Genomic DNA, 23,701 nt, shown 5'->3' on the forward strand with positions numbered 1-23,701 from the left:
CTTACTTCATTAGAATGGGCTGCTGTAGAGATCTTGCAAAGTATTCACCACCATACAAGCCTTTGTCATCAGGTATAAATCTGTCTCTCTGCTGATTATGTTCTTCCTCTTAAACAGCATCTTTCCTAACTGGTACCTAGCACAGTCCTCTTGTGAGGTTCCTGGTTTGATTCTCCAACATGCTATTCTGAAAAATCTGTGTCTTTGGGAACTATGGAGACAAATCACAGAGTTCATCAAAAACGCAATGCATAATTTGTTTTCTATTCTGAAGTAATATAGTCATGACAAAGGAACACAGCCCCAGTAAATGTAAGCATTTTATTATGCTTTAGGTCCAACAGAATAACTTCCCCTGGCAGCCTCCTATACCTTGCAGTAACAGCCTTCCTGTCACCTGCACTACTGGTCAGAGTAAAGTAGCAGCCTGGTTGCAGGACTCTGAAGAGATGGACAGATGTGCAGAAGGTTAGACTTCATCTTTTCAAGCCTTGTTCTTTCAGCAAAACCTCTTGTTGATACAAGAAAGAGTCCTGTAAGTAAAGTGGTCAAGTTACATCTTTACATGAACATGTAGTAGCTCTTCAGGTAATTGGAAACTTTCACCTCATGGTGGGAACTTTGCTCTCTGTATGTTTTGGGATGTTGCTTTTAAAATTTATCCTAGTAATCTGTGCTATTTTGATGGATGTCATTGTTCAAATATGATCACTTCTTGAGGTCCAGAATTGTTGCTGACTCCTATAGAAATAACAAGTGTCCAACAAGATAAAACTTTTACTTGGATACCTTACTACAAGGAGTTTGGACACTTAACTTTTATAATGCAGTTACGTACAAACAATGGACACCATGGCAATAAAAAGTCTGAATTGAAGCACCTAATGTATTTTTATTTTGTATCTCTTAGATCTTGCTCATTGTCAGTCTAACCTTGTGGAACTCAGTAAACTTCTTCAAAATTTAGAAATTCTACAGAGGACTCAGTCAGCACCAAATTTCACAGACATGCAGGTAAATATGATTGAGCATAAATCATTACACTGAAATATTTGTTCTTTCTGTTAAGGGAGATATAGAGGTGTTGTCTGTTAATTCAGAATGTTTTTCTGAATTAATAGTGAATCTTGGATGAAACACTTATATGTCTGTTTTAATCTTGTGTAATTCTGTTTCATGTGTAAACAAGTAATTAAGATGTATTCAGTGTTTGAGTTAAATAGAAAAAATCAAATGATTAAGTAATTTGCAAAACAAAACTGAGGACTGTTGCAATAGAACACATATAAAGTTTTATTTAAGGAGTTTTTGTTGTGTTAAGATAATATTTTAAGTTTTTTAAGGATTGGAGACCCAAAGACCCTCAAAGATGAAGTTGCATGCTCTAGAAAAGGGGGCATAGTGCAAAGGTCCCAAGTTTTGGACTGTTTCCCAGTTCAGGGTGAGTTTTTCTTTTTACCAGCAGCAACAGCAGATCCTAAATCTTATATACTTTCTTCAATTTTCACTGAATCTTCTTCTCTGTACAAATGTCTGAGTAGTACCACAACAGAAATCCATGAGGATTTCAGAATCATGTCCTAAATATTACGCACCTATGAGAAGAAAGGGCACCAGTAGTTTTGCTAAAGGAGCCAACCGTACCACGTGTTTATGAAAGTGTATGGGTAGCTACAGCTGATCACTGCTCCAGTTTCGGGCTCCAGCAGCAGCTTTCTTCTCCTTACTTCCTAATTTGTACCTGTCTAATGCTACAATTTTTTACTAACTTGCTATATTGTCTCTGTTGCTTGTGTCAACTTAATAGCACTTTGTTGCTTTTAACTATTTGTGTAATGTAGGCTAACTGTGTAGATATTTCAAAGAAAGACAAGCGGGTCACGAGACGATGGAGAACAAAAAGTGTCAGCAAAGATGCAAAAATTCAACTTCAGGTACTGAATGCACTATGTTTTACTTTTCACTGTACTTTAAGATTAAATTCTAAGCATGAAATGATGTATTAGCTGAAAGTAGGAAGTCAGTGTGCTGTCTTTCATGTTTCTGATGAAATAAATTAATTCTCAGTTTGTTGTTCAAAACCTAGAGAAGATAGTGAGAAAAGTACTGATTTTATTTTCATTCATATGAAAACATTGCCATCTAGGGAAAGGAGGGGAATCTGAATATTCGTCAGTTAAGGTATTCAAAATTCAATAAACACACACCATATGGGGCTACTGCTATTCCATATCAAAGTTGCAAAGAAGGGCAATTGCCTTCAAGTGAACAAGTGACATTAAGTTAAAAGCAGAATGAAATACTGAACACACCAGTAGTCTTTGTCAAGACCTATACCTGGAATATTACCAGTTATAAGTACTTTCACAAGCCTTCTGTCATGGAAAAGGCTAATATGGGAACAAATAAAATAACCAAGAAATAAATTATGGGAAGGAAGAATTTACTCCATCCTTCCCTAGAACTGAAAGCACAGAAATAAGCTTGTATTGCTGCCTTGTGTTTTGTTGGAAGCACTTGTGTATTCTGAAGTTTGATCCAAAACCTGATCTTTTTTTATAATTAAGCAACTGATAATGAGGACTATTCAACTGGCTTTGGGAGCCAACAATCACCACTGTGGTGTCTGCTACTGAGTAAATAAATGTCAGCAACTTTCAATCCATTCAAATATCTTGAAATTAGTACAAACTTTGAAAGCTTTTAATGTGTCCCCAATAGGCACATTAAGGAGTTTTCATTTAAGATCAATAATCTTAAGGAAGGAAAAGGTGATAGTTGCATCAGCTTTCTCATTGCAGCTCTTGTAGTTTATTTTTCTTTTTACCTATTATACTTTTATAATCACAATAGGTAGAACAATGAAACATCTGTTGGGATTAAAATGGTTTATTAACAAAGGAATTTTTGTGATTGATGTCATGTCATGCAATTGAAGGATCACAGTTTTTCCGTGGTGCTGATTAACACAGGGAAATTAAAATATCAGCAAAATGCATGCAAGTACTTCATGCCTGTGAAGAGTCAGTCACCACTGCATGTTCTTCTTTCATGCCACAATAACGTCAGAGAAGTCCTATCCACAAAAGTGATGAAAGTAGTCAATGTGTTATGATTTATGGTTAGTTATAGTGAATAATGAGCTGTTCCTGAGTTACCTGCACTTTGCTGAAGTAGCACTGGCCTGGGCTTCTATTAAACTCTGTTTGTGGTTTAGCAGGAGTGTGCCTCAGCTCCTGAAAACTTCAAATAGGGTTGCAGGTTCCCCTGAGAGAGTTTGTGTGCACTGCTCTACATTGGTCTGTTACTTCTGGATTGATAATGAGCTCTGCCTAACTTGGGTCAGCAATAATTCCTGCCAAAGTTCATGCTGCAAATATAAAGCTTATTTTATTATAGCATAGTATTAAGTTATTGTTGTCTGATTTATAAATTAAATCGCAGTGAAACAGAAATAATAAAATTGTTCTTAATTGTATGGAAGACAAAGAATACTTGATGGCTACTCCATTATCTAGTTTGATAGATTCAGTTTATTCTTCCAAGGGCTGTCCTGTCTCCTGAGTACTAGAGCTGTGGTCTGTAGGAAGATGTCCTCACTGAATCATTGTGTTATTCCTAACTGGCTTAAGTTGCCACTAAAATGTGGATGTCCTCTGATGCCTACAAGCCCTTTAAGCTGATTCCCATTTTGTTATTCTGTTAGACACTCCTTCTACTTCTTGGTCTTACTTATTGCTCATCTTTTCAAGACTGCTTTAAGTCTTTCTGAACTGTTTATCAGGATATGCCCTACTGAGAATCATTTTGTCTGATTTGTGATCATTATTTTCATGGAGCATACACATAATTTGCTATTTGGTTGACATTTGGTACTAGTAACTATTCTGTTGTACTATACTTTTCTCATACCTCCATACATCCCATTAGTTTTAGGGAATAATGCTAATATTAACAAACTAACTTTAAGCTAGTTTCATTGTTAATTCCATTTGGAGTACTTGGACCTACTTTTTTCAGAATGAGCAGTTTTTAACTGCATCAAAGACGTTCTGATAGTACAATGTTGAGAGCATCCTTCTGGGGAGCATAAAATTAGGGGGCTTTATATAAAGGGGTGTGCTTTTATGGGGAGCGAGCGTGTGATTTCTACTGGCTCAGTATCCTCTGCATATGAGGCAAGGAGGGAATTCTCCCATCCAGGTTTTGTATTGTACTTGTAAACATTCTCTTGTTAATGAGATCTTTTGTTGGATTCCTCCTAACACATTCTTGCAGTATGAATGCTAGGTGCATAATGTATGTAAAACATACTTTTTCTAGCAAGTGAAAGTGCTTGATTTGTTTCCTAGATGTTAATATTTACCACTTAAATAAGCCAGTTTTGTGTGCAGTTGACTTTGCCCACGCAGCTGATCCCTGTAACTCAAGTGGGGTTACTCCCTGAAGTGAAACTGAGCATAGCATGTGTCTATACATTTGCAGGTTTGGGTGTTCGCTGTTGTTAAGTTATTTAGAATTAACAGCTGAATTTACTGGCCTTTACTTAAGAGTAATACATTAATTGCTTCTCTTAAGAAAGATTACTTTTATGAAGGAGGTTCATTTTGTTTTTAAAAAGCCTATTTAAAATTTTGTGAAAATGGCCTGCAACAACAAGTTAGTTGATCTGTATTAATTCATTTGACAAATTATACTTTTGTACAAGAATTGATTAATTGGTTTTGTTTTGGGGTTTTTTTTTGTGGGTTTTTTGTGTTTTTTTTTTTTTAATTATTATTTATTTCCCTTTGGATAAAATGCTAAGTTATCATTCTCATGACAGCTTCAAAGGAAGGAAAAAAAGAAACCTTACTACAAAACAATAAAGAACCAGTGATATTTTGGTTTCCCACAAAAGCTTAAAGTTTCAAAGTTCCAAGACTTCATAGGGGGAATAGTTTAATAGAGAGCTGTGTATTATGGAGTAATCTGAAAAATCATCTTGCTTTACTGAGGCTTTCAGCTCAGAACTGAAACCAGACCCAGACTAGCTATTACTTTTTCCCTTAAGTAAGTATTTCTTTTTATGGTAACTCAGATTATGACCTCACTTTCTATTTTGTTGAGGAGAGTGTGTGGTTCTGCAAAGCTGACTATTCCTATTGTAATAATGCATACCTGCATTCATAATCTTATATACTTATAAATTTGTGCATTTCTCTCTCTGTACATAGGTTTGTCCCTGCTAGTTAAGTAAGAATATTGTTCCGTATCTTATTCACAGGATGGACATATTTTTGTGGAGCACAAAGAGCTTTACATTATGCATACAATCTGTTCTCGGCTTTGACACAGTTTGTTCTCAGTATTTCAGAGATTATGCTCATGTCATTTTAATGTGAGAATTGTATAAAATATTGCACCGCAGGTCTTTTACTGTGATCATTAGACAACCCTTCCAACTGTCAGTGGCATCGCCAGAATATCAGGCAGAGGGTGAAGAGTTTGGCCATTCTCCACTGTAGCAACCCTACTTGGAATGTTATAGAAGCGAGACAGTTCAGCTAATAATTACAAATATTCTGTTGTATTGAAATACAAGATCCTGTTCTTCAGCATGGTGTCCATGTATCCAATCTACACATTGTTATTTATATGATGATCAGGCTTCTCGCAGAAAAAGTAAAAATGTACATAAATCTAAAAATGCTGTAGTGGCTATAGGTGAAGATACAGGGGAAGAAAAATGTAAAGGAATTGAGAATTGTTTTCTAAAGGCAGAAAGGTGTATTTCCTAGTCTTCCAAAATCTTTAAATGGCTTCAAAATAATGGCACTTTTAATTAAAGATTAAATAGAATGGCTTTATGAGAGATATGGACCTCCTCTGCATTAGACAGTTACTTGCTTGACTTTAATGTACTGTGAAAATTTTTCTTGCAAGTAAAACAAATGTAAAATTAAGCAGGATGAGGCCACATGTTAGACATTCAGAAAAGGAAGGAGTTGTCAAAATACTTAGTTTTTATTTGTGCTCCTTTATCTGAGTTTTTGCTTTGGTTTGGAAGTCAAACCTTCAATAATATATGGGAAAAGGGGGTGGAACTCAAAAGAGTGATGTATGGAGAAAATGATTCAATAAGCTAAAGGATGGATGTGGAAATGCCAGAGCTATGTACAGGAATGTTTACTTAAGAAAACTCACTAGATAAGATACACACTGGAAAATTTTACCATTGAGCTACATGCATCTTCAGTGACCACAGTTTACATACTTCCACTATTTCAAAGTGATCTCTTTCAGAATTCATCTTCTAAATGGTCAAGTGGCTCCAGAAGAAGTTTGATTTTTGGTTTATTTTCTGGCATGCTGTAGCATCCTTTTTGTTCTCTTATTCCATTATTGCCTTATAACTCTGAATGGCAATGCTAGTTGATTTTTTTTTTCTGTAGCCTTAATGAGTGCACTGCAGTCCAACTCATCTGGAGATAATTTTAGTAAAGTATCCAGCTTTTTATGTCTCTGGCATGCACAGCTGAAAACACATGATATGTCCTCAACATGTGTAGGCCATAAGAGTTAACAAAATGGAAACCCACTTAAAGACTCTCCCTCTCCCTTTTCTGATCACCTTTCATCTTCCTGTGTCCCATCACCCCTTCCCTTCTCTTTTTCTACTTCCTTCTTTTCTTGCATTCACTGTCAGGAAGGGCCGGCACCGAAGGGCCAGTTCAGCACAACACGACGCCGGCAGAGACTGGCAGCTGCAGTGGCTACAACAGTGAGTGGATTTCAAAATCAAGGGATAGCTCTAAGGATGGGAAGCTGTGTAACTTGATTGTGTGATAAGCTTATGAAAATGTTTCTTGCACTTTTTGGAGGTGTCCATGCTACCCCCTTTCAGCCGAGTTTCTTAGACGTGGTCAGGCCCAACACAAATGTGTTCCATAAATGTGGGTCTGAGCTTGTTCACATGGTACATGTGCCGCCTCCTTTATGTAAGTGCAAGTGACAGACTCAGGCCCTGCACGCAATAAGTCTTTGACAGACTCTACAAAATAGAAAAAAAAGATCAAATTCTGTTAAAAGATGTTGTGACAGTTATAGCAAGACAATAGAACTAAGGAGATTTGTTACAAGTAACCATGAAATTATAACATTTCCTAATATTTTCATAAGTAGCGTAAGGTTAGCCTTTTTGTTTGAGGCACTTTCTATTTACATTCCATAATCCCAAAAAGTCATATTACTACCTCAGTGTCTGTATGTAGTTTTGCTAATTCTCTAAGTCTTTGTCAGAAAATAGGGAGCTATGAAATCAGCACTGAGTCTGGGAATTAGTTGTGGGAAGTTCTGTTTGTGAAATTGAATTGCTATCAAGAGGCTGTCTTCAGCTGCTGCTTTATCAGGAAAATACTCATTAGGAAGGCCCACTATAGACATTTGTACTAATCCATCAACAGATAAGTACAACAGCTAGATAGGGAGGACTGTTCAGCCAAAGATTGAAGTGAGCTTTAAATGCAAACTCCTTATCTACCCCAAGCAGTGAATGTCTTCACCAGCCTGAAGTATTCCAGCTGTTCCAGGCAGAAACTAAAATCCTAGATCTGACATAGTTTCTGCTTAAGCATAACTATCTTGAGCTTTTGCTACCTGAACCACAAACTCCGTTATTGCTATTCTCTGTTAAAACATATGAGACATATCAGTGTTTCTCCAGCTTCGAAATTAACTCATCTAAATTTATTCCTCTGTAATCAGTTGATGCTGTATGCATGCTCTGTAACTGATTGCTGTTTTGACTGTGTTGGTCTGCCTGCCTAGCACAGAAATCTGCCTGATTTCCAGTTTACAGGGCTGAGAAGTGTTGGTGGGAGGCTTCAGGAGGTTGCAGAAGGCTCAGCAGCAGTTAAACAGCTTTGGCAAGGGCTGTCCTCCTTACTTAGGGAGTGCTTCAGTAGGCAAATGCAGCTGGCCTGGGGTTGGAAGGCACTAAGAGAACAGGGAATGGCTGAGTTGTTACCTGCAGCTCAAGTGAGGACCTGTAGAGGGAGGTTTTGGAGGAGCTGGAAAAAAATGCAAGAGGAAGGAAAGCTAGAGGCACCAAAATGACTCTGCCGCTGTTGCAGCGCTCCTGGCCATGGCCTGTTCTTCCTGGCTGATGCACAAAATGGTTGTTTCTCCCAAACAGTGAAGCGTGTGCACAGTCTGAGGGATACAGAATTATATCAGCTAAATGCACAGTAGAAAGAGGCTTTCCTTACAACCCACTCGGCCAGGAACAGTCTGTTCCTACGTGAGCACGTAATTCTGAAGAAGGTGATGGATGAGTGGGCGCAACGCCTCTGGTGTAGAGCAGGAAGTTGGGACAAGGTTCATCTGAGGTTATGTCTAGAAGTGTCTGTATGGAGAAAACTAGAGTGATGGATCAAGAAGCTAAATATTTTTTCAAAAACCTTCAAAACAACAACAATAAAAAACAACCAAAAAGAGAGTGGATAGTTAAGTCAGGATCAAGTCACTGTTAATACAGAGAGAAAGCACAGCCATGAAAGGAGAAAAGGGGAAGAGAATTATATTGGCAGTGTTTCCTGGACTGTTGCCTCGTCAAGAGAATGAAAATGGCTGTTTAATGTGGGTTTATTTTCATCTGTTATGGAAAGTAGCTTGGAAACTTTTCTAAAAAATGTTTATGAGGAGAGTTCATGTCAATCAACAGTTCAGTATTTTTGGTTCTTGAATTTAAAGCAGTCAGCAAGGCTACTTGTCTCTGTCATGAGAATGTATATTTCTTGCAAGTAGTGTGGCATATTTATAGAACATGTAAATTTCATTTCTAGGGCATAATTGAAAGTAGTATTTTTTCAATACACATAATTGCAGAAACCTTTCTTTTCAGCCTGGCCAGCTGAGGCTTGAGGCAGAAATGGTGGATCTAAAGCAGATCTCTTTAGCTTGATTCATCAGAGAGTGATGAAAAGAACCACCCTGCATGTGTGGGCAGCCTGCCTGCAGCTCTGCCAGTCCCTGTGGGTCTGGGAACCTCCCCCATCACCACAGGCATGTGGGACTGGGGGGACTCTCCCTCCACCTCTGGCATGATAGCTTCTGTCAGCTTCTTTCCTGCCTTCAGAATGGTCTGGAGGGTTGGGTATGTTCTCCATACACATAGGTACAGCATAGATACCTACTTTGCCCTCCTGGAGCCACCTGGTGCAGTTGAAGCTTTGTGATGCTTCCAGACAGAAAGTTCTGGAAACATGCTCTCCCATTTAAGGAGGGGAAAATTTTTGGAAAAGAGATTTGAAATTAACTTACGTTTAGCCACAGTAATCCATTTACCTAATGTTGCTGGACTCTTGAGGCAGGTAATCAGGTAATTGTGAAGAAGATAAAGGGTTGCATATCCAGTATGAATAGAGGGAATTTATTTTACATCTTCTGTTAACAAATTCTTCTTGATATGAGGCTAAAATGAGGTCCAGTAAAAAAATATGTACTTTGTGGATATAGCTGGAAATCAAAATACATTAGAGCAGGAGTAAAGCTTATATTAGATAGGTGCCATAGAGTTATTATTTAATGTACTATATGCATCTGGAAACCGAGAAAGAACAGAGTGGAAAACGTATTTCACAGAGTACACTCATGAGTGGAATGATTAATAGATCTGATAGGATTTTGAGGGCTTCATTGGAGAATCACAACCTAAACCTAAAATGTGTATTGGTGTCTGTTTTTACAGGAAGGAATTGATAAAACTGTTCCCTGATCTAATCAAATAAGAAAGTACCAAGTTCAGCCACTGGTGACAGTGGTTCTAGAATTCATCTGTTGATAATAATTCTTAGTAATATGACTTTTTATGTTATCGTCTGCTCTTTATCATGCCTTGGAAGAGACATTTTATATTTTGGCCCCATTTTTCATATTTGAATAATTACATTGGGCTGCAGTGTGAAAATTCTTGCTTTAAGCATTTGATCAATCTAATGAAATTAATTAGATTTAATGTTCTAAACAGTGCTTGATACATTAAACAGTGGATAATATTTAAGTGACAAAATGTAGTTCTGCATGCCTTTCTGTTGCTTTTACAGTTGAAAATTGTGTTCTTGGCCTGATTTTCATATAAATGTGTGTGAATTGTAGCATTGAGGTAAAATACTAAATACTCTTGCACTCATCACTTGTATAGCAGTGGTAGCCATACAGTGTATATGTAGCATAGAGATAACTGCTCAGTACATGATAAATGTATATATAACTTAGACAGTTTTGCATGTACTTTGTAGAAAAGTAGAGGAGAAAGTGAAGTGGAAAGATGGTAAACTAAATTCTTTGCTTCATCTTACTAAACTGTATCTCTCTGCATTTATTTATGGTCCATGTGTTTTAAAAGCAAATTAGATGGAGTTTTGGTTTTATTTTGTTGTTATTGTTAATTTGTTTAGTTAAGAAGAAAATAGAAAGACTGTATGCTTCTTCCCTCTTCATAATTGCCAGTACAATGAGTTTCAACTGAAGATTTACAAGTAGTTTTGAAAAACTTCAATGATATATCTGATAATATTATATCCTATTTCTGGATCTGTGGAGAAACTTTCATACTTCAAATGTTGGTATTGAAACAACAGACTGATCTACAATTACTCTCAAATGTCCAAATATAAAGGAACATGTCTCATGGTTCAGTTTTCCAGTAATCTTCTAAGCATTAGGAAATAATCCATTTTTTGTAAACGCTAGAATTTAAATACTCCATCATTAGCTGTTAGCTGTGTGTTTAGGCCTTCTTTTCTCTATTTCAGTAAAAAAATTCAAGAGAAGTCTGCATCAGCTGTGTTGAGATTTAGGCGAGTAAGAAGTTACATGTTCACTCTTTCCATATTCTTCACATTGTGAAGTCTTTTCAGAAGAAATTTTTGTTTTGCTTCAAGAAATTTTTGGTTTTTGTCAAAGGTTTGGTTACACCTTATACAACATTTCTTCTCTGTTTCTCACTGTAGGTCCCTTTCAGTGCTACGATGTCACCCGTTCGATTGCATTCATCCAACCCCAACCTCTGTGCAGACATTGAGTTTCAGGCTCCCCCAAGCCATGTGGCAGACCCTCTGGAGTGCTCTACTGAGTACATGAAGCTTCAAGAAGAATTCTGCTTGATGGCACAAAAAGGTAGCTGGAAATGCCAAGCCTTCCCTGTAATGTGCTTCTCTGTCGTGTTTCTTTATTGCCCTCACTTAGTTAAGGCCAGGGCTTTCCTCTGCATTGGGTGATACTGTATAAGAGTTTTTAGCTGTTCAGGTGGCTTACACAAAGGAAATTTATATTAACCTTCTTACATTTTCCATGCATGTCATTAATGTAGAGAGGTAAACACTGAAACTGCTTTCCAAGTCTTCTGAAGTGCTTTCTCCATTCTGTAAATAAGTGACTGAATTTGCAAACATTATTTTTCCTCAACAAAATGTATTATTTCTCCCCAAAGATGATTCAGACTGTAACTGCTGCACATAATCCTGTGAAATAATTTTTGTGCAATGTTTTCTATGTCAATGGAATAAATGGAAAAAGAGCTTATTACAAGAATGTACTTTTGAATTGCAATTTTATTGCCCGTAATTGAGTGGTCCTAGAAACTGAAAAATACAATTTTAAGAAGGTTTTCTTATCGGTTTGCTGTTATATAACAACCATAGAAAAAAAATGTGAGACTGACATCTTAAAAATTCAAAACCTGTTTAAAGACCAAGTAATCCTCTTTATTGGTACAATATTAAGTCTAGCAGAACTGATGTTTGTGTTACTCTGGAAAGTACAAATAAAAACCAGAAAGAAAGTAACACACATTGGGCACAGTTTTTCCAAATGTGCACCTTTCCATATGTTCAGCACCAGGAATATGCTCAGATGAGATATGTGTGAGCATACAGTATGCACATTGCAATCGCAAGCTGTTAAGTGTTTGTACTTAATTTGGCATGGATTACTTGAGGGTCAGGCCCTTGTTTCAAATGTCCATTACTCTTGGGTGGAAGTCTCACTCTGTCTTTATTGCTGAAATATTCTATGAGATGTCAATGTGATTTCTGTAGCCAAGAAAACACCTGTTTTGTTTTTGTTCTTTTTTGCTCAGTGCATTCTCTTTTGAAGTCTGCCTTTAACAGCATAGCTATAGAGAAGGAGAAGCTTAAACAGATTGTTTCAGAGCAGGATCTTACAGGCCACAATGCTCAAATAGCTCACCTCAGACAGTCCCTCTCTCAGGTATGTTCTTGATTTGATTTCAAGCACATCTGTCTTGCCCTGTGCACTATTTCTTTTGTATTTTGGCCATTTCCTTTCACCTCAAAGGAGCCAAGAAAAAGCCAAGTTCTCAGCTAGAACTATGGCATATTGTGTTACGATGTAGATCTAACCTCACTGCATGTGGAGGTGAAGGATGTAATTTGTAAAAGCATGTATCTGTTATGGCTTTCCAAAATAAAGAAAAAGGATCAAATGTTTTTATACCAATGCTAGATGTCTTGGAGCTATTCCAGCACAGCCAAGGAAATATTCTTGTTTTTGTAATTAAGTTTTTAATTTTGACCAAATATTGTCAGATTTGTTTTATATGTCTGTGTCTCTAAATGCAAAAGGAATCCTGGGTTGCAATATAGTCATGGGTAAATTGGATTTCCAGATACAGACCTGTTAACTCTTCTCTCTCACTTAAGCTAAAGGAAAAAACATAATTTGCTTTAGTCAAGGAGAACAAATTAGCAAAAATAGGTCCTCAGGTTGCAAAATAACTCAATATTTCAAAATTCGTTGTCAAGAAAGCATAAAAGCATTTGCTGGATTGGTGTGGAGGACTGCATCTGCAGGAAGTATGAGCAGATGTTTAAAGACAAACCTTTCTATAGATGCAGATGCATATCATGTTATGCAGATTGATTTCTGTGCATTGTGATAAAAAAGTTAGAAGCAAGAGGTAAGGGTAACCATTTCTGGTTATTGACACAAATTTATCTAAGACCTGCAGATTTTTATTAGCAACTTGCATGAAATAGGGAATCATGTTTTCTTCTTGGTCGTGGCTTAGTTGCCACGTAGTTTGAAAGTTGCTGTCACACATTCACAGCCTCAGTGGAGAGGAAGTGGAAAATTGACTGTGACTGGGTTTGTCCAGTCTCATGACCAGGGTTGAGCTGTTGAAGAAGCTACTGTCAGGCTGCTGTTAGTCATTACTTTCCTGCTCTGAGGGATGTCAACCGGGGACCTGCTCAGACCATTTCAGAACAAAGCAAAATTGGGTAATTTAAACTGTTCAGTAACAGTTTAAGCTTACCAATTTTCCTTTGGTCTTTGTTTTAGTACATTCATGCAATCTATTCTTCAATCTGCACTAGGGGAAGACAGAAGAAGGTTCTCACTCCATTGTAATAATCCTTTTCTACTGAAACAAAATGTCTCTCTGTACTTCTTTTCTATAATCCTCAGTGCTATGGATATATTAAGGTTAAGTCAGGCATGTTCTAGATAAGTAGTATATTATACTTCTGGATTTCAGAATCTCTCACACTAGTCTTTCCAACCAACAGATAATACATATTTGTGCATCCAAATTTATAATCTAGGTGGGACCTTAAAATAGGAGAAAAAATCAGCAGATAGCAGACGCAGATGAATTCTGTTGGTATTTGTGATACTGTAGTGGATCAGTAGTTTGAAATAAGCACAAAGGTAAACCTGTAAAATTGATCTGGGTGGGTAGACAATGATACTAGCAATTATGTTGGTTTTACTGGAAAGGAAGCAATTTCTGTTTGTAGCCTCTTAGTGCTGATAACTTTGACTCAGAAGAGGCTGTATAGCTGTGAACCAACAATTGCCTTTTTGGCCATTTTGTGGGTAGTTCCCGTGTATTGTTCTGCAGTTTCACTCTTTGTTGCTGCATTCACTCCCCATTTCCATAATGTACATAACCCACCAGTACACCTGCCAAAGAGCTCTCTAAAGAACTGAGGTAGAATGCCAGTGTTACATTGTGGGAGAACATCTGTCCCCCTGTCTCATAAAAAACAGTGAAAGCAAAGTAACCAAATATGAAATCATGTTGGAGATGATCTAAAAATAGGTATCTCCCTATTAATGAAAGAAATGAAGTTCTGTGATTTTTTAAAGGAAATTACTGGAAAGAAGCTTTTTTTCTTCTTCTTTTTGTTTTTTCTCTTTTTTTCTTTTTCTTTTTTTTAAAAATGTTTACATTTTAATTTTAAATGAAATGTGCAATTTTTATTTTAAGGCTCTCAACCAGAATGCTGAACTAAGGAGTCGCTTGAACAGAATACATTCAGAATCTGTTATTTGTGATCAGGTTGTCAGTGTAAATATTATCCCTAGTCCTGATGAGGTAAGACTTTGGCCTTTAATGGATTTAGAGTGCAAACAAACCTTGCTAATTCTCACTAAATAGCTGAAACACACCTGAAAAATTATTGAATTTTTCAGATTGGCAAGTGTTCAATCATAAAAAAGTCAGGTTGTATTTCCTTACCTACAATAAAACTTCAGTCTTTTGTTTTCCATATGTCAGACATGAAAGAACTCAGCTTGATCTCTCTAGAGGAGCAGAGAAGGACTCCAGTTTTGGAATATTAATTGTTGGCTGTGGGAATTAGTGAGGTTTTACTGTATTTGAATGTATCACACAATAGTTAACCAATTCTGTATCTTAGGTTCTTGCCAAATCAACAAACAGTTAATTATTTAATGACCTGGTTTTGCAAGTGTCCAAAGGGCCTCACGTTTAGAATCTCGAGTGGTACTGTTAAAATCAAAAGGTTCAGTCCATGAACCAAGCACTGCACTAATATTTTTTGCAACATCTAGTTTTTCTTGCTTTCCTTTCCTTAGTCAACAGATTAACAAACATTTGTATTAATTACAGTGAGCTTTTCTTGTGACAAATCTGAATTTGTGGACTTTAATATGTTACACTTAGTATGGTCACTTTGGCAACCATTCTGCTTGCATTTTACAAAGATGTTTTTGATTTGTCATTTCCACTATTTTTTTCCTATGCATATGCCATTTCAACTAACATAGTCTTGTCTCCTAGTTATTTCTTCCAACAAGCAAAAAAGGTAAAATTGTTTTTGTTTATTTGCTTTCTGAAAATGTCTAAACAATTTTTCCAAGAATCCAGCATGTTGGGGGCTAGCAACAAAACACAGAAGGGAAGTGGTGCCACAGCACAGCGATCTACAGTGACGTTCTGGGTGATGACCTTCTCTTCTGTTCTGTATTTTTTGTTGGTTAGCTGTTCCTTTTTCATTTGTTCATCATTGTCTTGGTAGAAGTAAGCCTGACTGAAGAAGTTTTTCAAAGAAGTTTCCAGATCTCTCATTCACTTATCTTGCTTGTTTTATATATATCTCTGTAATCTTGCAGCACATAGATAATGCCTGTGTGAGGGTTTTTTTTCAGGTAGGAACATGTGTATTTTTCCAGGTCCCTCTAGTTTATGTTAAACCTCAAAATTTTGGTCACTTCCTGTAATGATTATGGTAAAATGAACCTCTGTTTTCATTATAAGTCATCAAGCATCACGATTCATCTACAATCTAATAAGTCCTAATGAAAAAAGAATGGATTTTGACCTCTTGGCTTGTTTATGCTTTTTTGGGATGTTTTGTTAGTGCTTTTTGAGGTAACTGTGTGGAATAATTCTACAGAATTAAGATATCAACAAAACCCTATGCAGTGGCTCTGGAATAAGATTAATGGGGATTGTGATGCAATCTGAAGAGTTAACTGTGTTTAAAAGGGCTTCAATAGTTTCATCTGTATTATCTCCCAGGAACAACATGCTGTATGAGTTAAGGGATTAAGTCCAAGATGTATTTCCCTGCACAGCAACAGATCCTGTGGTAAAATGGTACAGGGAGAGTATCTTAATTTTTTCTTAATGTGATAGCCTGCAGGATAACATTGAAATCTGGTGTTCCATCCATGACTAGCAGGAAGAGGAGGGTATATTTCACTGTTTTAGCTTGCTGCACTACTAACATCAACATAGCACAGTTTTGAATCCTTGAGTTTGCTGTTACAGTTCTTTATAATTAACTGTAGAGAGTTCATTTCTTTTAGTAGTATTGGGTCAGTGTTAATGGCATAATGCAAATGAGATTTGGAGTATAAAGATAGGAAAAAAGCCCATAAAAAAAGCCCATAAAATACATATTATGGCTATCCTCCTACATATTCAAACATTTCAAACATTGTTACTAAACTGGTTCCCAAGGTCGTTTATTTGGAAAGTAACTTGTAACTCCCAGACCTTATAAAGCTTTATAATTAAATTTTAGTTGTATCAAAGCTAGCTCTCAGTGATGTAATTTGTTATTACTAGAGGTCATTTAATCTGAAATTCATGGTTGAACTTGTCTGACACAATCCAGCTATTGTCCACAAAATCAATTCTCTGCATAGAGAAGTAGATCTGCAATTTCATGCTGCTAAAACTTGGCAGTAGATGCTGGGCAGGCCTCAAATGAAGACATGTATCTCACTGTTCAAAATGCACTTTATTTTGTCATCTTCAGTCTCATCTGTTAGGTACACACAAAGTCCTACTAAAATGCTGTCTTTGCTCTCTGTGCTTGTATTTGGCATAGAAATCTTACTCAGGTCGTTTACCCCTTCTACGTGTAGTTCTTTAATATTAGAAATAATACTTTTACTTTTCTGTGCTTTATTTACAGACGGGTGAACAAATTCATGTCAGTTTGCCACTGTCTCAGCAAGTTTCTAATGAAAGCAGGCTCTCTATGTCTGAATCTGTTTCAGAGTTCTTTGATGCACAGGAAGTGCTTCTATCTGCCAGCTCGTCAGAAAATGAGGTAGGCTGTGACAACATGTGGCAGCTGTGCTACTGGACAGAGTTAGGTAGTGCTACCACTAGTGAATTTTTTTTATTTTTAGTAATACTACTTAAAGTAAAAAGGCATCAGAATATGTAAATAAACACAGATAAACAAACCTCAGTTCACATAAAGGCGTGCAGGAGTTCCCTGAAGTGTAAAACTGAGTTGGAAGTTAGTTGTGTCAGTACCTTACATTCAGCACATGTCCTTTCTAGGCTATGGCAGTTCCATTGCCATAGACAGGATAGACACTGCCACAGAAGGGTGACATAGACAGTTACAGCTGGATGTGCAGTATAGTCTTAAAAAAACCCTTCTACTATGCATGTATATAAAATTATTTTCTAATAATGAGAGAGTAATGAGAGAAATAGAAAAAAATAGTATTTCTTGAAAAAACAGTTGTGTAAAATAAATTTTTAAAGTATTCTTAATGCTGCTGAGATTCTTCCTTTTCAAACTGATAGATCGATGTTTACATAATTTGTTTGCTGAAACGTAAGTCATGTTTTATTGTTTGGTTCTTTATAAACAGCACAAATCTGACTATCTCTTCTCACCTCCCATCCCTAGCGCATTATGTTATCAATTTTTTTTCATCCCTGATCTTACTTGAAGCCACCTTTGGCAGATCTCATGTCTGTATTTGGATAACAAGGAATTCAGAAACATGAGAACAGCGTAGCATTTTTTTGACCCTTTTAGTGCATTGGCACTATGGACAGATTGAAACATTCAGTTCATTTAGCTGATAGTTTTAATTGGATAAAGATTTTTTTTTTAATATTTGTGTTTCAGTTAACTATTTTTGTCTCTTTTGTTAGTATGTTTATATGTGTTTGAGTTAATGGGTATTTTATTTATGTTTTAGGCTTCTGATGATGAATCTTATATCAGTGATGTGAGTGACAATATATCTGAGGACAACACCAGTGTTGCAGACAACATTTCTCGGCAAAGTATACTGTGTTTCAAACTTTGAGCAATTACATTGGTTATGTTCATGTACCAGAATTACTGCATGTCAATACCAGACCAACTCAGCTGAAAACAATGAAGTTGGGCTTGCTTGTTCTGGCAGTGATTTGGTTGAGTGGAGAGCTCTGTTTTTCTTAGTGTAGTGCTTTCTTATGACAGTATTTTTCTTCCCTTCTCAGTTCTTAATGGTGAGCTGACAGGAGGCGCATTCAGAAATGGACGGAGGACTTGTCTCCCAGCTCCCAGCCCTGACACCAGTAACATCAATCTGTGGAATATTTTGAGAAATAACATTGGCAAAGATCTTTCCAAAGTATCCATGCCAGTTGAGCTAAATGAACCTCTGAATACCTTGCAACATCTTTGTGAAGAGCTGGAATACAGTGAGCTCTTGGACAAGGCTGCTGAAACAGATGATCCTTATGAGCGCATGGTAATGCATTTAGTGTAGCCCTTGTTCTGGCTGTGTTAAAAAGGGAGCTGTTGAGTCTATGCAGGGTCCTCTTATTTCTCCTCCTGGTCACAGACCTCCCTGCTGGGTCAGAAAAGTGTTGTGAACAGTTACAGGTGGTAGGTTTGATCTGAACAAGGCTGTGGGATTTTTTTGACCTCAGACCAAGTCCTGCAGTTGTAACTCATTTATTTAAGATTGATCTCACGCTCTATGACTGTACATGTAGGCATTGGCAGTTTCTAATTCTGCAGCATCCTCTCCTGGCTTTCAGTGATCAAATCCAGCCCCCTTCAAGAGTTAATCAAGTCTGTGGGCTGCCTTATGATCAATATAGATGTGAATAAGATGTCCTCCCAGGCAATTTCTAAGAATGAAGTTTCAAAATACCAGAACAAAATTTGCCTGGGCAGCCTGACTTGAGCTCCCCTGTGAGTCTGTTTTCCTGTGCTCAGCTCTCAGGGTGTTTTGATCTGTCATGTCTCCTTTTCCTCAGAAGACACAGGGAAAGGCTGTAAGGGAAAGTTGGCAGTGTTGTTGCTGAACATATCTGCTGTTCCCTCGTAGGGGCTGGCAGCACTGTGGATAACTGTGAGAAGAGAGGTTGCCTTTGGTTATTACACAATCACACACTCAAGTCCCTGAGCTGCTGTGTTCACAGGGCCTGCAGGAGAGTGAGGAGTCCTAAACACTGAAAAAGTTCTTAAGAAAGGGAGTTGAATTATTCATCCTCACAGTCTTTTTTCTTTCAAGACTCAGGAGGTGATCATAATGGGTCCCTTCCAACTCGGAGTATTCTGTGATTCTGTCCCTCACAAAGGGAGGGAGATTCTGTAAGGAGTAATGAGTAAAGCAGACTGATTGCTACCTTTATTGAAAAGTTTGGAAGGTCAGTATTGAAGTAGTAGGTAGAATTCTGGCAGGAAAAGCCATGGTGCAACTGAAAGCTTCCTTGGAAATATAGATTCAATCCCCTTCTGTGCTACAGATGTCTACTGCAGTACTTGGGAATACAACCAAACTTTTAAACAGCATCCCTAAAAATGCAAACTGCATACCTGAGCTGAAGCATATGGGACTACTTGGAAAAGAGCTGAATACCTAATGCTTGTGACAGCAATGCTGTGAATATGCTACTGTTTGTTCGCTGTTCTCTGAAAGATCAGGACTTTGCTATCTTCAATAAACATCCAAAAGTAGTGGAAACCTTTTTTTTTTTTTTTTTCACATTGCTCTCTATATGCTCTCACTTGGTGCCATGGTTTAGTTGAGGTGTTAGGGCATGGGTTGGACTTGGATGATCTGGAAGGTCTCTTCCAACCTAGTAATTCTGTGAACTCTGTGAATATCACAAGGATGTAAACTCCTTTGTTTCTCTGCAGTGTCTTATAGTTAAATTGAAAAGGAAGTTGAAATTAATCTGAAAACAGTTTTAGAGGAATTAAGGTTTTTACTGTTGAAGAAAATCCTGTGAAAACAGTGTTAATTTGTCAATGCTGCATTTCTGAATAATACAAAATGAATAGAGAATGGAGCACCCATTCCATAGTGGGAAGAAAACAAAGCACATATAACCATGGCATTCCACTTCACCTATTACTCCCAGTCAGGCCTGGTTTAGAGATTATTAAGTTGTGGTTGTAGATATATACAAGGGGGCTGGCTGTTAAGGCTGCATATGTGTGGAAGATTTGGAGATAATTCTGGGCTAAGAACATCCTAAGTGGGAGCTGTTGATGTTTGACACTAAATAAGATAGTTCCCATAGGAAAATGATAAGTGATCTTGTAATTATTATTACATAATATTTATTCACAGGAAGAAGTACTAGAGCTGGGTCTGTTTCAGGTCACTAATGATAAGTCTGGTCAAAGGCAGAAAAACTGTGTCATGTGCAGATTGTCATTTTAAGGGACTGTTGAAAGACTGAATGAGGCCATGAAGAAAAAGAAATTATATCAATAGAAAAAATAAAATTTATACTGGTTCTGGCTGGGATGCATGGTTTCACTCTCAGGCATGCTTCATTATTTCAGTTGTGACTCTGAGCTGAATAAGTTGTGTGGTACCACGCAGTGGTACATACACAAGAGTGTCTGCCTATTCTCATGTTCTGGTCTGTGTTTTTGCAGGTTCTCATAGCTGCCTTTGCAGCATCAGGCTATGCCTCTACGTACTTTAGAGCAGGAAGCAAGCCATTTAACCCAGTGCTTGGTGAAACTTATGAATGTATTAGAGAAGACAAAGGATTTCGATTTTTCTCAGAGCAGGTAAACCTTGTTTCTAGATAGACACTCCTGTTTAGATTTCTATTTTTTGTTATTCATATTATAGATAATCCTTTTTTTTTCTACTTAGAATAGTTTGTTTTCATAGATGTAAATAAATATTGCTAATGTGAGTGGACTTCATTAAAGGCTAGAAGGAATACATCTTTATAGTAATCACTAGGAACTGTTTTAAGTACAATCACTTGAGTTGTATCTGTTTTCATAGCAACATGAGCTATTTAGTATTTTCATATTACAATAACAATTGTACTGTCTTAGGAATGAAAATTAAATGTTTTTGACTCAACCAAACTGTGTTTCAGGTTAGCCACCATCCTCCCATTTCGGCCTGTCACTGTGAATCGAAAAACTTTGTGTTTTGGCAAGGTATACTTTTTAATTCAAAAGCATAACTCTTTTTTTATTGCGAAGTAAAAACTTTGTGAAAGCTGAGCTTTGCATTTGAAACTTAATCAGAATTTCTATACTTACTATTTTGAAGTGACGTATTATAAACTGATGATCTATTTTACTCCAAGTTCTCATTAATAGTGAGCAAACATGTTACAGCTTCCCCTTCACTTGCAGCCTGTTTATACTCTTCCATTTAAAAGTTTTTACCAAAAAAATTACTATTTCTTACAAACACAAGCATTTTTTATACAGTTGAAAAAAATTACTCTTTCTTTCCTTATACCTACCGGTGTATGCCTTTAATTTGTATTGAATGTTTGCACAAGACATTTGACAATCATGCACCACAGACACAATTCTTAATTAAACTTACATTTAGTTTTTCTGACCTAATGTAATTTTCTAGTGGTTTTTTTTTTCTTTAGTATTTTCATGGCAAATTTATACTATCTACTGCCCCGTTTTGAATTGGATAGTCCAGCACAGATGATCTGGTGCCACACAGATCAGTGCAAGGGAGAGACCTTGGTCATTTCAGTGTTTTAAGTATTTCACTGTTATATTCAGATATCAGGTGGAAAAACAAATTCTGGGGGAAATCAATGGAAATTCTGCCTGTTGGAACCTTGAATGTGACTCTTCCAAAGTAAGCTACTCTCCTCTTGTTTTCAACCTTTGGTGCACTCCAGTCTGTGCTGCCTTGTGAATGGGTTGGGGTAAGCGGACATGATGCAGATTGTACTGGTGAGGGTTGGTGCCCATCTCTAATCTCTCCTTAGTTTTCAGGTGGGACTACTAGAACATTTTTGAGCCTGAAGATCTGTTTTTGGTTTTGGAGGAAAAATATACACTCTAGAAAGTGATGGAGAGAGAACCCATGTTTTATATGTGCAGCAGTGTTGAGCTGTTCAGAACAAGACTGCAGTGCAGGACTGTCAGCAGCTGGTGCTGTCCTAAGGCTCTCAATGCCACTGAGTGTTCCCTCAGAACAACCAGATTATGAAAGGTCTTTTTTCAAAATGTGGGTAAACCAAAGTATATTCTCCATACTTGGTATGGAGATGTTGGCAGAGTAGTGAGAAGCAGAAGCTTCACCACCAGTGAGACTAGTTGCATCTTGTAAATCCTAAGAATATGCAAGGAGTGGGTACTTTAAACATGTCTTCTGGTTTTGTAGTGGTATTCTTGCTCCTGTAGATTGCAGCCAGCCTCTCTTTCTGCCTCTACCAGTATAGCATCACTTCACCTCTGTATCCATCTCATAAAATTGAAGTAGATGCACTCTGGAGCAGCTTTGTCTTCTGTCTTCATGCCTTCCCCTAAACTCTGAAGGAGAATGTGCTTTGCATAATAAAATTCTCTGGTTTTATTCTTGCTTCAGATGCTCTGACTAGATAGTTGTTTTAAAGGCAAAGAGATGATGTGCCAGTGTTCTCCTGGCTTCCTACTTCCTTTCCTTGATCTCCTGTCCAAATTTCCCACACTTGTAATATGGTTTTCATACTTATTTTGTTCTATTTGTGATTTAATTGCATTTTCTGCTTATAGTCTCCATTCAGCCTTATGTTGATATTTGGGTCACTGTCCTTCCCCTGTAGGAATTGTGACCAAAGCACTTCATGCTCTGAGGACAGTGAACAGGCCATGCAGGTCTTCAGTGGCTCATAATGTGTTTATTTGTGGTTTATTGCACCTTTCTGTAGTCCTGTGCCCTGGAGCTTAGGTGAGCTTCTCTAAGGAGGATTAGTGATGTAACCAGATACAGGACTTGGTAATCTGAGCTGGTGTTTTTGGGCAATGTGGTTTGTTTTTACAATAAAGGAAAACATTTTACTTTTTTGTCGGTAATGATCATGATGAATAGATGTTACCAACTGCTTCTTAATCTGTTCTTAGGTATGGAGATTACTATGTCTGGAACAAAGTCACTACTTGCATACATAATATTCTTAGTGGAAGGAGATGGATAGAGCACTATGGAGAGATAACTATCAGAAACACAAAAAGCAGTGTTTGTATTTGTAAACTCACTTTTGTCAAGGTAACATATGGATGTTAATATATATCTTATATTCATATAACTGTGTAATTTAAGGGTACATCAAGCTGTTTCTTCACTATTCCAGAAGTCTATATTCCACATTTTATCTTTTATTCCTTTTATCAGTAGTCATAAAATGTAAATTGTCAAATGAGAATGCTATGTCAATTAGTATGATTTTATTCCTCTGAACATTTGATATCAATGTGTTCTGTTGCTGTATAGCTGTGCTGCACTGTTGCTGGTTTTGATTAAAAATGAAATTTTTTTTTTCTATATTAACACAACAAAAACACAAAGTCAGTGTACACTACCATACCATTTTGCTTCTCCATCTACTAGAATTTGTCGGTCAATATTTTATCTCTTTATATTATGTATTGCTGCTTTGGTTCATACTATTGTAATATCCAGGCAGGGACCATATAGAAAAATAGAAATTTATATAGCTATCTTACTATCAAGTATTTTTTCCTAAAAATAAATTTGTCTTCACATTGCAACAAAAGAAATCAATACCATTTTAGTGTTAGCAATGGGATATTGACATAAATCTGAAATTTGTCTTTTTTGGGATAATCTGAGAATGGGCAACTGGCTCTTGGATGAAGGTGTAAGAGCTTAATGTGTTTAAGAAAAGCAAAATAGA

General features: G+C 37.0%; 1 protein-coding gene across 10 annotated transcripts in view; it reads left to right on the forward strand.

The window, feature by feature from the left end:
- The window catches only part of OSBPL6 (oxysterol binding protein like 6), a 96,813-nt gene that overhangs the window by 60,202 nt on the left and 12,910 nt on the right, over nt 1–23,701 (forward strand). For 5 of the 10 annotated variants that reach the window (XM_038142827.1, XM_038142826.1, XM_038142830.1 and 2 more), the window contains exons 8-21: nt 336–468; nt 911–1,014; nt 1,842–1,934; nt 6,689–6,763; nt 10,995–11,160; nt 12,122–12,252; nt 14,276–14,383; nt 16,737–16,874; nt 17,770–17,857; nt 18,056–18,309; nt 20,460–20,597; nt 20,921–20,984; nt 21,579–21,657; nt 22,908–23,052. In XM_038142827.1, coding sequence (XP_037998755.1) covers nt 336–468; nt 911–1,014; nt 1,842–1,934; nt 6,689–6,763; nt 10,995–11,160; nt 12,122–12,252; nt 14,276–14,383; nt 16,737–16,874; nt 17,770–17,857; nt 18,056–18,309; nt 20,460–20,597; nt 20,921–20,984; nt 21,579–21,657; nt 22,908–23,052 — 1,716 coding nt within the window. The remainder of the gene's footprint in view (nt 1–335; nt 469–910; nt 1,015–1,841; nt 1,935–6,688; nt 6,764–10,994; nt 11,161–12,121; nt 12,253–14,275; nt 14,384–16,736; nt 16,875–17,769; nt 17,858–18,055; nt 18,310–20,459; nt 20,598–20,920; nt 20,985–21,578; nt 21,658–22,907; nt 23,053–23,701) is intronic. The other 5 variants (XM_038142834.1, XM_038142832.1, XM_038142833.1 and 2 more) reach the window with 5 other exon arrangements.

Source organism: Motacilla alba, chromosome 7, assembly GCF_015832195.1.
Source record: "Motacilla alba alba isolate MOTALB_02 chromosome 7, Motacilla_alba_V1.0_pri, whole genome shotgun sequence".
Classification (NCBI taxonomy): domain Eukaryota; kingdom Metazoa; phylum Chordata; class Aves; order Passeriformes; family Motacillidae; genus Motacilla; species Motacilla alba.